At 44.6% G+C, this 16,438-nt stretch overlaps 1 protein-coding gene across 2 annotated transcripts; it reads right to left on the bottom strand.

Annotated features, from left to right (window-relative positions):
* Window positions 1–515: 515 nt before the first annotated feature.
* Window positions 516–15,429, bottom strand: LOC107293266 (protein BTG3-like). 2 transcript variants are annotated; one of them, XM_015822412.1, is made up of 5 exons: window positions 15,380–15,429; window positions 8,221–8,415; window positions 3,093–3,230; window positions 2,046–2,241; window positions 516–1,135 (listed from the first exon to the last, which is right to left on the bottom strand). In XM_015822412.1, exons 2-5 carry the CDS (start codon window positions 8,391–8,393, stop codon window positions 950–952), a joined length of 693 nt encoding a protein of 230 aa, XP_015677898.1. In that variant the 5' UTR covers window positions 8,394–8,415; window positions 15,380–15,429; the 3' UTR covers window positions 516–949. The 2 variants fall into 2 exon arrangements, with proteins under 2 accessions (XP_015677898.1, XP_015677897.1); XM_015822411.1 differs by lacking the exon at window positions 15,380–15,429 and adding an exon at window positions 8,529–8,583.
* Window positions 15,430–16,438: the final 1,009 nt, after the last annotated feature.

The raw sequence follows: 16,438 nt of genomic DNA, 5'->3' as shown, positions 1-16,438 counted from the left end.
CCAGCTGACGTTCATAACCACTTCACCCAAACTGCCTCTCAAAATTATTCATCGTGGCTTTCGAATTGTAATCTCAACTTTCGCTGGCCCATTGCTTGCCGAATGCTCCACAGGCAAAGAGAGGTGACAGGCGTCAATGAAGTGTATCAGAACTCAACTTTGCTTGAGCAAAGCCCATCAAGCTAAAAAAAACAAACAAAAAAAAAAAAAAACCCCACAGGTTTTGACCCTCCCTACAAAAGAAGGTTGTCTATCCTAACCCCCCGAGGTTCCTGATCTGCAGTTTTGAGAATCCCTGATTTAGCAACTGGAAGGGGGCAACGAATGAAACAAACATCAACAGTGAATCCCCTCGCCTGCTGATAACAGCAAAAAGTTAGTTATGCTTTTTAAAAATCACAGGACACACCCACGTAATTGAGTCACGATTAGCCAGCTTTTGCAGAAGCCGTAAAATACCTTAAGCAAAGTTGGCTGGGCCCAGAAGCTTGTTGACCTGGTTTTTCTTTCCCTTCTTGGTTCTTTCAGTTTCCACAACCAAACCTTTTCCCATCCTCGTTCCCTCCGCTTTCTGCTCTAACTCTTAGATCCCACTCCCCCTGCTGAGTGCAACATAGAAGAAACCCAGGTCTCCAGTTTTACCCCTACTACGCTGAAGTGCTAAATAATATACAATGCTAATGCTACACTTGTTTGGCACCATAGAAACAAGGCAGTGCCACCCCTCCCCCCCCACAATCTTTTTGGCTTGGGGGGGGGGTTCCGAAGGTGAAGAGGGTAACTCTTGGTGATTCCCCACCTGAGGAGAATAGCCAAGAGTTACTCAACCACCTGAAAGAGAATAAAACAATTGTTTTCTTCCCACGGGTCCCAATGTCAGTGTAAACAAGGCCATATTCTAGGCAGGATTTGAGATGTTGAGGGACCAAGATGTCCACTCAACACGTCTTCAGACTTTGGAGCCCCGTTTGGTAAGGCGTTTCACGAGATTCGGGTTGGGTTTTCTGGGCACAGGTGATTTCGAGGGGACGTCAACGTAGTAGAACGCCAATGGCTGGTAGGTTGGAATGTAGCTGACCACATTTTGAGGGCACGGGACCCACAGAGGGGCTGGAACGTAGAAATACTGGGTAGGCTGGAAGGAGAGAAAGAGAGGAAGTTAACAGGAGGAGAACGCAAGACCCTGAAGCTAGATCTGGAAACTCACAACCCATCAGATCTTCTCACAAAGAAGCAGTGAGCCCTGCCCAGCACACTGGGACAACCTGAATCAAATCAAGCCTAGCATTATAATTAAGATAACACGCTTCAAGGTGAGTGGAGTTCAGCTCCCAGGGTTTCTGTGGAAGTGCCATCAACTCCCACCAAAAGTTGTTTCTTCCAGTTCAGTGTAAAAGCTCTGGAATTTCCCAGTAGTTCATTATCAAAATATTAGCTAGCTAGGTAAACACGGGGTGAGCCAAAGTCAGATCCACGTTCCTGCTAAACCAGTGCTCTCTAAACTTGGCAACTTTTAAGACCTGTAGACTTCGACTCCCAGAATTCCCCAACTAACATGTCCACAAAAGTCTTGGAGACCCTTGAACTAAAACAATATTCCCCTTTTAATCTCAATTTGGATCACGGCTCTTGTGCAGGCTCATGTTCTTGACAACTGTGGCATTGAAGCCCCACAGTGTTCAGAATGTTTTCACCAGGTTTCCCCCAGGATTGCCTACGTGCCACCTTTGAGGCACAAATCCGGTCACCTCCCTCGGACTCAGTTCTCTCCAAGGAATTTGCATTTTATCAACAAAGAGGTTGTAACAGCAGCACGAGGTGGACTTTGCTTTTTAGCTGGATTGCAAGCAAAATGCCCTGAGCTCCTTTGAACATTCAACCAAGGGTGGAGAAAATGTCTTGTTACTGGGAGATAAAAAAAGACTTCAAAATCTTCCCTCCTCCCATTTTTAGATTGCAGAAGCAAATCAAAGGAGCCAACTTTTTTAAAAGCTCAACACAACAACAGACTCCCACCTCCCGGCATTGTCCTTGAGGTCTCTCACCTGTTTGGGACTGTTTTTCCCAGCCGGCCGAGTTTTGCCCAGATTTGTTGTCTTAGAAAACTTGGCCAGACTTTCATCCTCTGAATTCTCGGAGGGGGATTCTGAGTGATAATCTGACGTCTCCGGCTCTGGAGTTGACTTCCCGCTGATGTTCTCCTCTTCCTTCACCGTGAAGTACTGGTTATTCTCACCAAGCCTGGAGGAGCAGAACCGATGAGAAAGTTCAGCCTATTGTCCTAAAATTCAGCAGGTGCTCTGATTTGGGGGTTGGCTGGTTGGCTGGTGAAGGAAGAAATCCTAGCCAGCCACCTCTTTTCTGAGGCCTCCAGGAGAGGAACACAAAGGCCTGCCGCAAAGAAGAGGGAGTCAAAGCTATTCTGCAAAGCACCTGACGGCAGGACAAGAAGCAACGGATGGAAAGTCATCAAGGAGAGAAGCAACCTGGAACTAAGGAGAAATTTCCTAACAGCTGGAACAGCTGGCCTCCAGAAGTTGTGGATGCTCCAACACTGGAGGCTTTTAAGAAGAAACTGGACAGCCACTTGTCTGGAATGGTATAGGGCAGGGGTAGGCAACCTTGGCTCTTTTATGACTTGTGGACTTCAATTCCCAGAATTCCTGAGCCAGCCATGCTAAGGGGAAAGGGAGAGGCTGCCATGCTGAGCCACGCTGGCTCAGGAATTCTGGGAGTTGAAGTCCACCAGTCATAAAAGAGCCAAGGTTGCCTACCCCTGGTATAGGGTCTCCTGCTTAAGGCAGGACAAGAAGCAATGGATGGAAACTCATCAAGGAGAGAAGCAACCTGGAACTAAGGAGAAATTTCCAGACAGAACAATCAGTGAAATGGCTTGCCTCCAGAAATTGTGGGTGCTCCATCACTGGAGATGAAAAAGAGTTAAAATGACCAACGGTCATTTGTCTGAAATGGTATAGGGTTTCCTGCTTATGCAGGGGTTGGACTAGAAGACCTCCAAGGTCCCTTCCAACTCTGCTATTCTGTTCTGTTGGCTATAGTTGAAATGACAGGATGCAGCCCAACATGCTGACCTGCAGCAGACTTCCCCAGGATCAATCCAGATGGAAATTTCCCTGGGCAATGCTAATTCTGAATAATCCAGACCGCAGGCCGTGCACGCCTTTAGGAGGGAATCATCAATGTGGTGCTTCCTATTGATCCGGATGCATCTGGGAAGAAGGAAAGCAAAGAACAATTAACCAGTGGAACAACCTGCCTCCAGAAGTTGTGAATGCTCCAACACTGGAAGTTTTTTAAGAAGGGATTGGACAACCATTTGTCTGAAATGGTAATAGGGAGCTGAAGTCCACAAGTCTTAAAGTTGTCAAGGTTGCAGACCCCTGATATAGGGTTTCCTGCCTGAGCAGGGGGTTGGACTAGAAGACCTCCAAGGTCCCTTCAAATCCTAGTGTTATTGTTGTTGTTGTTTTTGTTGTTGTTGTTGTTGTTGTTGTTGTTGTTGTTGTTATTATTATTATTATTATTATTATTATTATTATTATTATTATTATTATTATTACTATTACTATTATTCAAAAAAGGTTGTTTCAAGGTGGATTTGCGACAGGACCGTAGATTGAAAGGAAAGAACCATATCACAAAACAAATTGATTTTTAAAAACATTCTTTGCATTGTTCATTTTTATTCAGTTGGTTTTTTAAAAAAAAGAATTCACCCTTCCAGAAGAGAATGGCGCCAATAAAGCCACAATCATACCACAGGTGCCATGACACCACTGTGCAAATTTGTGTAATCCTGATGCAGATGGTGTCAAATGCCCATGCTAAGCGTCTGTGGAGATGCTCAGTCATCCAGGTCATGCTTGTCCCAAAGATGGGTTTTTTTTCAGTATTATTGTAACTTTGAACAATCACTAAACAAATGGTTGTAAATCAAGGGCTATCTGCAGGAGCAAGTGCTTTTCCCCCCCTAACTTTTCATCCCACTGCTGGACATTTGGTCACCACGATGTAAAAATGATGTTGAGACTCTAGAAAGAGTACAGAGAAGAGCAACAAAGATGATTAGGGGACTGGAGGCTACAACATATAAGGGACGGTTGCTGGAATTGGGTATGTCTAGTTTAATGAAGAGAAGGACGAGGGGGGGACATGATAGCAGTCTTCCAGTATCTCAGGGGCTGCCACAAAGAAGAGGGAGTCAAGCTATTCTCCAAAGCACCTGAAGGCAGGACAAGAAGCACCGGATGGAAACTAATCAAGGAGAGAAGCAACCTAGAACTAAGGAGGCATTTCCTGACAGTGAGAACAATTAACCAGTGGAACAACCTGCCTCCAGAAGCGGTGAATGCTCCAACACTGGAAGTTTTTAAGAAGAGACTGGACAGCCATTTGTCTGAAATGGTTTAGGGTTTCCTGCCTGAGCAGGGGATTGGACTAGATGACCTCCAAGGTCCCTTCCAATAACAACAACTACTACTTATTATTATTGTTGTTGTTGTTGTTGTTGTTGTTGTTGTTGTTATCATGGCGTATCTGGCTCTCCACTTTTGTTCTTGTTGGGCCGAGAACTTTTGCTGCCTTTTAAGACTCGCTCCTAAAATGTGTAGCTGGGATTTCAAAATAAGGGTCACGTCAATGAAGAGAGGAGGTGCTGATACACAGTTCATTTTGGAATCAAAACACTGCTACTCCCCCCCATTGCTTGGAAGCTCAAGGGCAGCATTGACACCACAAAATCATGTGGATGAAAGCAGAGCCTATCTACTCTGCGCAACGCTCTGCTGCAACAAGTTCCAGGCGGGGCACAGCAAACACAAATTGTGGTGTGACCTGCGTGCTAATAAATCGTCCAAGTAGTCAAACTAGTATGCAAACTGTGCCTATCAGTTACACAAATAGCCTTGAGATGTACAATACAGTTATTTTACAGCTGGCTCTGCAAACAAATTACTGCATTTAAAAAAAAAAAGACAACACTCATTTGTTGCTTCATAGTGTACTTAAAAGGCTGGGGGGGGGGGAAGAAGAGGAGTGGGCTTGTGCTGCAGAACAGGAAGTACCCACACCTGGAGCATGAGTGGCTGATCTCCACCAGTTTTCTTTTTCCTATTTAATCGGGAACTTTTAAAATATCCAAGTTCCTACTACTTATGATTCAAGAAGCAGGCTTAACATTTCACGCACAGGTAATCCTCGACTTACAACCAAGTGCTTAGTGACCGTTCAACGTTATCGTGCCTCCCCACTAAAGTTACTTACACCCCACTTCCAGAGTTCCAACGACTGCACACATACCCACAATCAACATGATTGCCTTTCAGGTGCTTGGCAAGAGGCTCACCTTTTTGGCAGTTGCAAAGCTCCATGATCATGTAACTATAATTTATAACTCCTCCCCACCTTTCTGGCCTTTTCCAGCAAAAAATAAGTTCATTATCTCCTTTGCCTTTCCTTCTTAAGATAATAGGAAACAGGACGCCCTGAAAGATGGATGTAGCCGTAGCTCATCCTGAAGCGGGCTGAAATCACACCACCCAAATTCATCCACATCGCCATCATCTTGGCTAGACTATTCAGAAGAGGTTGTGGGTGCTCCATCGTTGGAGGCTTTTAAGAAGAGACTGGACAGCCATCTGTCTGGAATGGTACAGGGTCTCCTGCTTGAGCAGGGGGTTGGACTAGAAGACCTCCAAGGTCCCTTCCAGCTGTGTTAATTGTGTTATGGTGGGAAGGCCCAGAGTGGTGGTGGTTATCCAGGTTCATCAACAATTCATTTTATGAATTAGATTAGGGTGCTTTTGTAATGCTTGAAACCCTAAGAAGTCCCACCAATGGCTGAGGTCCCCTCTCTAAACTGAGACAATGGATCAGGAGAAAAAAAACCATCCAGTAGATGGACTTTAGGTTGTATCTTCTCAACATAAAGTGTGTTCCCTCACAAATCTAAAGAGAAAGAGGATCAAAGGAACCAAGCAGGCCAGACCTGAACAGGACAATTAACCAGTGGAACAGCTTGACCTTCAGACGTTGTGGGTGCTTCATCACTTGAAGTTTTTAAGAAGAGACTGGACAGCCGTTTGTCTGAAATGATATAGGGTCTCCCGCTTGAGCAGGGGGCTGGACTAGAAGACCTCCAAGGTCCCTTCCAGCTCTATATTCTGATTGATATCTGTTGATCAATGTGGCGAAACTACACCCTTATCCAACTCCTAAGATTTTGTATCTAACCCCTTATCTTGATTATGGCCATGTTTTTCAACCTTGGCTACTTTATGACAGGTGGATTTCAACTCCCAGAATTCCCCAGCCAGCCAGGGGATCCCAGACTTTGCTTGAACGGCCTTGGAGGGAGAAAGCAGTGACATAAATATTATTAAAAATCTATGCTGCTTGTGGAAGCTTATGGGGCTGCTTTTGGAATTTATTTTATTTTATTTTTTTTTTAAAAAAAAAGCCCAAACAGACTCTGAAGACAGCTGCTTGGCTAAACGGAAGTTTCAACATCTTCCTGTCACAACTAGGGTAAATGTAACAAGAAAAAAAAAAAACCAGCAACCACTTCCATTTCCTCCCATTTCAGCACACCACAATCTTGTTGACCGACAAAGGCCGTGAAATCACATTTCATCTTGGCGAAGAGTGTAAACTGAGAAACCTCACTGAAGGCCCCAAATAACTCTTGGTGTTTTCAACACAAGTGTAATAACGCACTTCATAAAGAGAGCCGGTCTGGTGGTGACTAGGCCAGAAGAGAGCCAGTCTGGTGGTGACTAGGCCAGAAGAGAGCCAGTCTGGTGGTGACTAGGCCAGGAGACGGTGAATTCTAGTTCCAGCCTTAGGGATGAAAGCCGGCTGGGCGACTTTGGGGCCGTCCCTCTCTCTAAGCCAGTGTTTCTCAACCTTGGCAACTTTACGATGTGTGGACTTCAACTCCCAGAATTCTCCAGCTAGCGTTGCTAGCTGGAGAATTCTGGGAGTTGAAGTCCACACATCGTAAAGTTGCCAAGGTTGAGAAACACTGCTCTAAGCCCAACCCACCTCACAGGGTTGTTGCTGTGAGGAAAATAGGAGGAGGGAGGAGAATTAGGTATATTTTGTTACCTTGAGTTACTTATAAAAATAATAAAGGCGGGATAAAAACAAATCAAATACCAGCGTTCCTATCTTACGTTGTGGTTTGCAACCTTTTCTGGAGAAAACGGACACACAGGATGATACTGAAGTATATAAAACGCATGACTTAACACCCCTTGGGAAGCTGATATTATCGGATCAAAATTGGCACTCTTTTTACTATTTGGATTTGTTCACCTTTAAAAAAAAAAAAAAAAAAAAGGCCCTTCCACTGTACGCTTTTGGCTTCCCTGACTTCATCATGCAAATCGCAGAAAAATTATTATTTGCAAGGCAGGGGAGAGTCTTCCAATGTTTCTGCCATAAGCAAAAGTTGTATTTCCCCCCAAGGCTGCAATTTGACAAGTTGCCAGCACAATAAATCTAATGTTGTCAAAAGTTAAAAGGGCGGCTGGTTGTTTTGGTGTTTTCTCTCCAAAAAAAAAACAAAAAACCAACACAAAACAAAAAGAGTTTCAGGTCGCCTTGACTTTCAGCTGCGTGCCAAGGTGGAAGAAAAACACGGCTTTAAACTATCCTTTAAAAATATATATATATCACAGGATCTCGGCCATATCTGTTGAATATTTAGGCAGGCCAGAGGCAAACTATGTTAGAGACCCATCGGGAAGCTGCACTGCAAACAATGCGAATTCCCCAGCCAGCTGGGAGTTGATGTCCACCCATCTTCAAGCCATCTAGGTTTAGAACATCAGCAGCCGAGTCCCAAAGGTGCTTTCCAAAAGGCAAACTCGCCCTTCTTGGTTTCTGAAAATGTTCCGCTTCTCGCCCAAGACGCTTCTTCAGTTCTGACTGAACGGTGAGGAAGCTTCTTGAACGAGAAGCGAAACATTTTCAGGGGGAGGGGCAGAAACCCAAGAAAGTCCATTTGCCTTTGGAAAAGCACCTTTGGGACAACCTGGATGATGGACAACCTCCACAGACATCAGGAACAGAGCATGGAAATGTTGCCTACCGGGTCTCAACTTTCCATCTCCTTTCCCCAGTGTTGGATAAACCAGCTTGCTCGCCCCCGGAAGGCGTGCAACAGATCAGAACCTGCAAAGCCCAACCTTCGCTTACCTATACGCCTGTCCTTTCAGCGGGTTATCTGGATACCAATGCTCATTGAATCGCTCGCAGAGTATCTTGGTCAGGCACTCGCCGAAGCGCTCCACTCGGTCTTTCTTCAGCTTCTCGTGACGGTTCACCAACCGGGAGATGAACCGGGTTCCGATTTCAACCTCCTCTTTCATCCTGACGCCTCTGTTGTGTGTCCTGCGGGGGCAACAGCAATTCCATTCAGAGCCCAGCACTCTGCTAAAGGGAGGGAGGGAGGGGAATCCCTGCACGAAGAACCAAGGGGGCTTCAACAGGGACGGGGCGCTCACTGGGTGGGTGAAGCTCCTCGGCGGCTGAGATCTGCTCGACAGGAGCCCGTCCTTTGTTCTGAGGTTGCAACACAGAGGCACCGAAAGGTGAGTCGGAGTTGTGACTCACTCACCAAGGAAGGGGAAGGAGAGAGATTGCAAGGCTGTTACATCAGAGGCTGCAAGCCTGCAGCAACTGGGTCACACGGAGGCCCTCACTCACTCACACGTATACACATCAGCATTCCCCAAAGGAAAACAGTCGCAGGGTCACTCCGAGGCCATCTAGCCCAACCCATCCCAAGTAAAAGTGCGAGCAACATGGCTGGGGCAACACGGTCTGCTCCAGCCTTGGCCTCTGATTTTTTTTTTTTATTATTGAAAAGTTTTATAACAGTTACAATATAAACCCCAAAACCAACCCACCCTAAACCCCCCCTCCCTCCCCCACTTCCCAGAGCTGGATACAGGGTTACAAATATAATAATCATAATCTAACTAACATTAACCAACTATATAAGTAACCAAATCCATAATGCTATCCCTTTAGCATAACTATAAACAAATTAAAAGTAAACATAATAATAAAAACATAAACAAATTAATATCCTAATTATTAAACAATACAATATCCAAATTGTTAAACAATACTAATACTAAAAATAATAATAATATCATATAATTAAAACTAATAAAGATTCCACTATAATGAACTATTAATAATAATAATACTCTTTACTCATAAGCTAAATGGAACTTTTTAGTCCCATATTTATTCTGAATATAATCTATCCATCTTCTCCAAACCGAAATGTATCTTTCTTGTGAATGATCCTTCAAATAAGCAGAAATCTCAGCCTTGGCCTCTGATTTGTGGACACTGTTCCCTACTCACCAGCCACCCTTGCCATAGAGCAGTGTTTCTCAACCTTGACAATTTTAAGGCATGCGGACTTCAACTCCCAGAATTCCACAGCCAGCATTGCTGGCTGTGGAATTCTGGGAGTTGAAGTCCACATGCCTTAAAATTGTCAAGGTTGAGAAACACTGCCATAGAGGCTGCGAGCAATTAAAAACTCTTTTTAGGTTGCATGGACTTTAACACCCAGGATTCCCCAGCCAGCCAACCTTGCTTAAAAGATTGATATCATGATTAAGAGATTGGTATCATGACCACTTTGGGTCCCACTATGTATTTTCCAGGGCTTCTTTTTTTTCTCTATCAATTCCTCAAAGAAAAATGTACGTGTTAGGTTTCATATCCAGCCTTTCTTCACAAAGCTTAGGTATATAAGCACTCCAATTTCCCCCTAACAAGCCTGCAAGGTAGGCACGTCAGAAAGAAACTCAACCAGCCTTAAGTCACCCATGGAACTACCACAGCCAAAAACAACTTTAATGCTTCTCTTCCCGGTCTTGATCCCTCATAACCATCGTACCCTATGAGTTGGGTTCACACAACTTGCTGTGATCCTTAAACCCACTTGCTAAACTCAAACAAACACACAATATTCCAGTATAACGGGGCTGGCATTGGACCAGAAGCGACCAATCCTATTTTAACCTAGTGCGTGCGTGTTGTGTGAACCTGCCAGGGGTTTTCTTTGGTATAAAAATTCTGAGAATTTCAACAAGCCCTTTGACGTAACCGAAAAGCTTCTTGAGAAAGGAGCGTTCGTGAATCAAGTTATAAGGAAGGGGGAAAAAAAGTTAGTGGTGAGTTTTGCCTTCCCCACCAAACCCACAACTTTTCCAAACGAGAAGGGGAAATCACCCCATCAGTCCTTCCCAGGAAGCCTACTCAGTCCAAACGATGCCTCTCCAGATGCTGGCAGAAAACAATGGGAATTAAAGAGTCCCGCACATCTGGATGGGGGGGTCATCTCTCAAAGCTAGGTTAGTGTAGCTAAAGCCACAGCAGCCGGATTGGGATCGTCTGTTAAAGCGAAGTCCAGCCAGATAGGCTGAGCTAACTACAGGTAGTCCTCAACTTACGACGGTTGAGGTTTGCAATCATTCGAAGTTACAATGGACCCCAGAAAAAGATATTATTTAGGCCCAGTTTTGAAGTTCTTACAGTTGCCACCCTCCATCCGTGGACACAGGACTGCGGGTGGGGCACTTGGCAACCGACTCGCATTTAGAACGGTTTGCAGTGTCCAGAGCAGGCACGTGACTTTGATTTACGGTGGTTTTTTGCTGAAAATGGGCATATTTCCAGCTTTAGGCCACAACATCCTACAACTAACCATGGGTTTGCTTAATGACCTCCACACCAAAAAAAGGTCATAATATCAGGTTAGTCACAGTGGGTGACCCACTTTATGACACTTTATACCTGTAATGAGCAGGCTCCATTACGGTCAGAAGGCATGGACTCCTTGTACACAATTTGAAGCTCCTGCCATTTTTCAAAAATGGAACCCCTTAATTGTAACTTAATTGTAATTAATTTAATTAATTTAATATAGCTGCCCACTCCAGTGGCCTCTGGAGAACAAAGAAGAAACTAAACGGTGTGATCTGCATTTCATTCCAGCCTCCATCGCATCCAGGACAATGTGGGTTTTGCATCGTATAGGTAATCCTTGAGTTATAACCATTCGTTTAGTGACCGAAATTGCAACGGGAAAAGTCACTTAGATCATTTGAAGAAGAGAGGATTAAGAAAATGCCAGAATGTGCAGAAACTAAGAGCGATGTTGAAGAACAAAGAAAAGGATTTTTCAACTGCCATACTGCAGTTTACTCTTTTTACAATATCTCTTGCCTTGCCGCCCCCAACTAGGGGCATAGAGCAGGCTCAAGTCGCAACTGCGAAATATTTTTATATCCAAATTTCTTTTTCTGACAAAGAGTAAAGAATTAAATTGGGAGACTAACTGACTAGTATGTATAACTGCCCAGGTTCGAATCCCATAAAGGGTATGGCTAACTGATGAAGGCAAAAAAAGCCAGAAATGGTCCATCTTAGTCTCCCAATTTAATTCTTTAGGCTCTTTTGTGACTCATGGACTTCAACTCCCAGAATTCCTGAGCCAGCATGGCTCAGCTTGGAAACCTCTCCCTTTCCCCTCAGCATGGCTGGCTCAGGAATTCTGGGAGTTGAAGTCCACGAGTCATAAAAGAGACAAGGTTGCCTACCCCTGCCCTTGGGTGACCATCTGACCAGCCAAGTCAATGTGGAGGGCCAGATTCACTTTACAACTGTTTTAGCTAAGTGATTCACCTAACAACGGTGGAAAGGAAGATTGTGAAGATGTGGCAAAGCTCATTTGACAGCTATCCCGTTTAGCAACAGAACTATCGGGCTCCCTTGTGGTCAAGTCAAGGACGAGCTGTGTTTTGGGCAAGTGTGGCTTCACACAGTGTGGCTGAGAGCGTGTCGCCCAGGATCGCACAAAGAAGGAACTGCTGTGCTGCTTGTGCTCAGGCAGACACAAACAGCCGCAGCCCAGATAAGAAGAATACGTCCGGCGGTCTAGTCACAAGACTTTGTGAACAAACTCTGCTCCATTTCCTGGAACGGCCTGTTTGTGTTTCAGCAAAGTCCCTGCTAGCGAAGGAACACAGATACACACCCACAACGGTTGCAACATCAGAGGCAGGGCTCGAGGCAGGCCAGAAAACAAAACAAAGGGAGAAAACTGAGTTATGTGTTTGTCTACAAGCGCCAAGCACATGTGCGAGGTGCACAGATCTTGATATACCTCAGAGCCCAAGCCAGCATTGTGGGCTCGTTTGTACACATACACACCCTTCCCGTAAGCAATGACCTTTCTCCCTGAGATAGCCTGTGCAACACAAGGGATTTACAACTCCCTCATGCAGAAAGTTCACTCCCTGAAGACTTCTAAGAAATGCGAATAACCCAAAATAAGGATAATATTGTTAGGATTGCAACAATACCCCACTTGCCTCACTGCCTCCAAAGCCAGGTTTCATTCCAAGGTATTTTGTAAAATCTGGCAAAAAGATGGTTGGTTCCTGATTTTGCCCTTTACTAGAATCTACGCACATGTCGCTTATTACACGGTTGCCCAACCTAGATGAGTTGGATCTCAACTCCCACCATCCCCAGCCAGGATGTCTAAGCTTACATTAAGCAAGTAACGTAGCAGATGGGCTGAAGAAAAAAAATCAGCTGCAGCCCAATATGGGAAGTCTGGACTGGATCAGGAGAACCTCAAGCCAACATTTCCCACCCATTTGAAAGGAGATGAAAAAAACCACAACTGTCTACCCAGCCTGTGCAGATTTCATGGTATCCAAAGAGAGTTTATTTTTTTTAAAAAATAATTTTATTCCTTTGTTTAGTCTACCCTTTCTACACGGTCCCGGGTAAGCAAAACTATCAATGATTAGCATGGTGATCACTAATGGAACTTCCATGCTCAGCTGCAGTCTACCTCCAAATGACAAAAGAGAAGAGCAACTCAGAAGATTAAAGGCCTGGAGACTTAAAACATATGAAGACCAGTTGCAGGAGCTGGATATGGCTAGTCTAGAGAAAAGAAGGATTAAGAATGACATGATGGCAGTATTCCAGTATTTGAGGGAGTCGATTTGTTTTCCAAGGCAAGACAAGAAACAATGGATGGAAACTAAACAAGGAGAGAAGCAACTTGGAGTTAAGGAGGAGAAACTTCCTGACAGTGAGAACAATTAACCACTTGCCTTCAGAAGTTGTGGGGGCTTCATCACTGGAGGTTTTTAAGAAAAGACTGGAGAGCCACCTGTCTGAAATGGCCCAGGGTCTCCTGCTAGAGCAGGGGGTTGGACTAGAAGACCTCTGAGGTCCCTTCCACTCTATTCTGACGGAAGATTGAAGACAGGTTAAGCATTGCTGCTGAACTCCTTTGTGGCCATCCGAAAAGTATTTCTCTGATAGCCCTTCTAGTCTTAAGCATATGAGCATTATCCATGAGCGTAATAAAGAAAATTCCACAGGAATGACCAGCTATATTAAATAATTATAATAAAAAGCAACCTGGGTGCTTTTTTGGGCTCAATTGTGGTCAAGGACTACCTGTATTAAAGGTATTGGTGCAGCATGTAAGCTGTTCCAAGTAAAGACTCTGAAGCAACAGTTGAACACTACGGCCTTGACAAAAAATCACCATCAGTCAATTGCAAAAGGCAGTTTTACTTGGAACAGCTTACGTGCTGCAACAATAGTCCTTGAGTAAGTCTACAACTGAGCCCAAAATTTCTGTTGCTAAGCCAAAACATTTGTTAAGTGAGTTTTGCCCCATTTTACAACCTTCCTTGCTACATTTATTAAGTGAATCACTGCAGTTGTTAAGGGAGGAACACAGATGTTAAGTGGATCTGGCTTCCCCCATTGACTTTGTTTGCCAGAAGCTTGCAAAAGGGGATCACGTGACCCCGGGACACTGCGACCGTCATAAATACGAGCCAGTTGCCAAGTGTCTGGATTTTGATCACGTGACCCTGGAGACACTGCAATGGTTGTAAGTGTGAAAAACGCTTTTTCAGTGCCGTTGTAACTTCAAACTGTTTTTAAGTCCAGGACCACCTGTATTATTAAACAACAACATCTATCTATCCCAGGTCCTTGGGTAGGACTCTCAAGTGTACAAAAATACCAAGTCCCTCTAAATATCTGGCTGACTCTGCAACTAACCAGAATAACTATAACAAGAATAGAAAAGAAAGCAAAGATAGTAGCCATAGTGATAAGTTTGCAATCCCAAACCATCTGGAGCACCACTTGAACAATATTGGCATTGATAACAATCACAGCCGCGAATAGCAAAAGCAGCTTTACTGTACTTGGAACGGCTTTAATCCTAACAAGGATACCCTTAATATTATTAAATAGCAACATCTGCCCATCCGAAGTCCTTGGGAAGGACCCGATAAAGTGCACAAAAATGTCAAATTCCAGTCTAAACATTTGGCGGACTGCGCCAGGAACCATAATAATAGAATAATTGAAGGCCACCAACCAGCTAAAGAACGGGCAGCTGTGATTTCACCTTGCTGTGAACTCCACAATAGATAACAGCCACCCCTTCACAAGAAGGCAAAATCCTCCCTTTTTGCAGCCTCCAGAAACTTCCCAGATGGAGCAAGGCCCAAAACCTTGATCTTATTTGGCCAGAATTTTAAGACACAGGGCAGAATTCGGCTTTTTTCGTATTTTAAAATCCTTCAACCCTCTTGGGCACCAGTTCCAGTGCAGCCCATAAGCCGATGGCAAGCACTGGACCTTGACTTAAAATTCATTTAGTGACTGTTCATAGCTACAACTGAAAAAAGGGACTTGGGACGATTTTCCAGTTACAGGTTTTGCAGCCTCACCACAATCACGTGGTCAAAATTCAGATTTTTGCCCCATTTTACAACCTTTCTTACCACAGACGGTTAAGGGACATCACTGCAGTTGTTAAGTGAGTAACGCGATTGTGAAGTGGCTTCCCCATTGAATCTGCTCGGTCAGAAGGTCGCAAAAGGAGATCAAGTGACCTGCAACCGTCATAAATAGGAACCGTTTGCGGAGCGTTTGAATTTCGATCGCAGGACCATGGCGATACGACGTGTGAATGTGACAAAACGGTTGCAGGTCACTTTTTTCAGGGCCCTTGTAATTTTGAACGGACACCAAACGAACTGCTGTAAGACAAGGACTACGTGTACCCTCCTACTAGCTTTTGACTAAGCCCTGCCGGGGTAAAAGGGAAATGCTCCCAGCTACTGTACACCTGCCAGATTAAGCCAGTTTCCAAACAGCCTGAAGCACTTGGAAAAGGAATGTCAGGTTCACAAAATGTCCCCACCCAGTCACAAGACTGGCTAATTGCCATCACCGCAGCCGGCTAGTCTAGCCCCAGCATCAGCCAACTCACCTGGAGTCTTCCTTGTCTCCAAAAGAACAGGTGGAGGGAGACCACCCAATGCCACCTCAAGAACGAAGACCCCTGCCTTGGTGCTCCGGCGAGATCGCCTTATCTGAAAAGCCCGGAAAGAAACAATTGAGATTCCTCGTTTTTGAAAAAAAAAAAAAAGAGGGGGGGAGGATAAAAGGACAGGAAATATTTGATTCTAGGCCAGGGGTGGGGAACCTTGGCTCTTTTTATGACTTGTGGACTTCAACTCCCAGAATTCCTGAGCAGTCCACAAGTCATAAAAGAGCCAAGGTTCCCCACCCCTGTTCTAGGCAGTCTCTGTGGACTTCTAAAAACTGAGATTTACAGCCAACCCCCCCCTCAATTGCAAACTTGCCCATCATGGCACGGGACCAGGTTTACTGGAGATTAACAGCCACCCCCCTCCCCTCAATTGCAAAATTGCCCATCATGGCACGGGGCCAGGTTTACTGGAGGAACCGTCTCATCTTCAATTATTACATCAAGCCATCCCACCCAGTCAGGCAGGGAAAGAATATTATGAATCCCACTGGTTATAAGAACTTTGACTGGGAAGGTTAGGAAGAGAGAGTTTTCTCTGTCATTGTCCCCTCCCCATGGAATATCTTGCCCCCAGGTGTAGTCGGTCCCCACGTTTCTGTTCTTCCAGAAGAGTTTGAAGATTGGACTCTGACAACTGGCATGGCGATCCTGGGGGTGGCTGGTGACTTGAGGGTGTCACTTCTATCCTTTAAGCTGTCCTTCAACTTGTTTTTTTAACTGTTTTTAATGGTATTTCATTGGTTTTGCAACTTTTCTTTGTAAACTGCCCAGACTCACCTACACAGTGAGATGGGCACTATTTAAATTTGATAAAGAAATATTATTATTTATTATTTATTAATTAAATTTATATACTGCCCTATCTCCCTTACGGGACTCAGGGCGGTGAACAGGCGATACTAAAAACCACAATAAATATACACAAGTTGCTGTTGTAAAATCAAATTAAATAACAGGCCTGCTCTAAAAAATAAACTCAGGTCTGTCTGTCTGTCT

This window comes from Protobothrops mucrosquamatus, unplaced genomic scaffold (genome assembly GCF_001527695.2).
Source record: "Protobothrops mucrosquamatus isolate PMUCROS unplaced genomic scaffold, P.Mucros_1.0 scaffold1555, whole genome shotgun sequence".
NCBI lineage: Eukaryota > Metazoa > Chordata > Lepidosauria > Squamata > Viperidae > Protobothrops > Protobothrops mucrosquamatus.
Note: the sequence above shows the minus strand (reverse complement) of the source record. Positions and strands in the feature narration are given on the sequence as shown.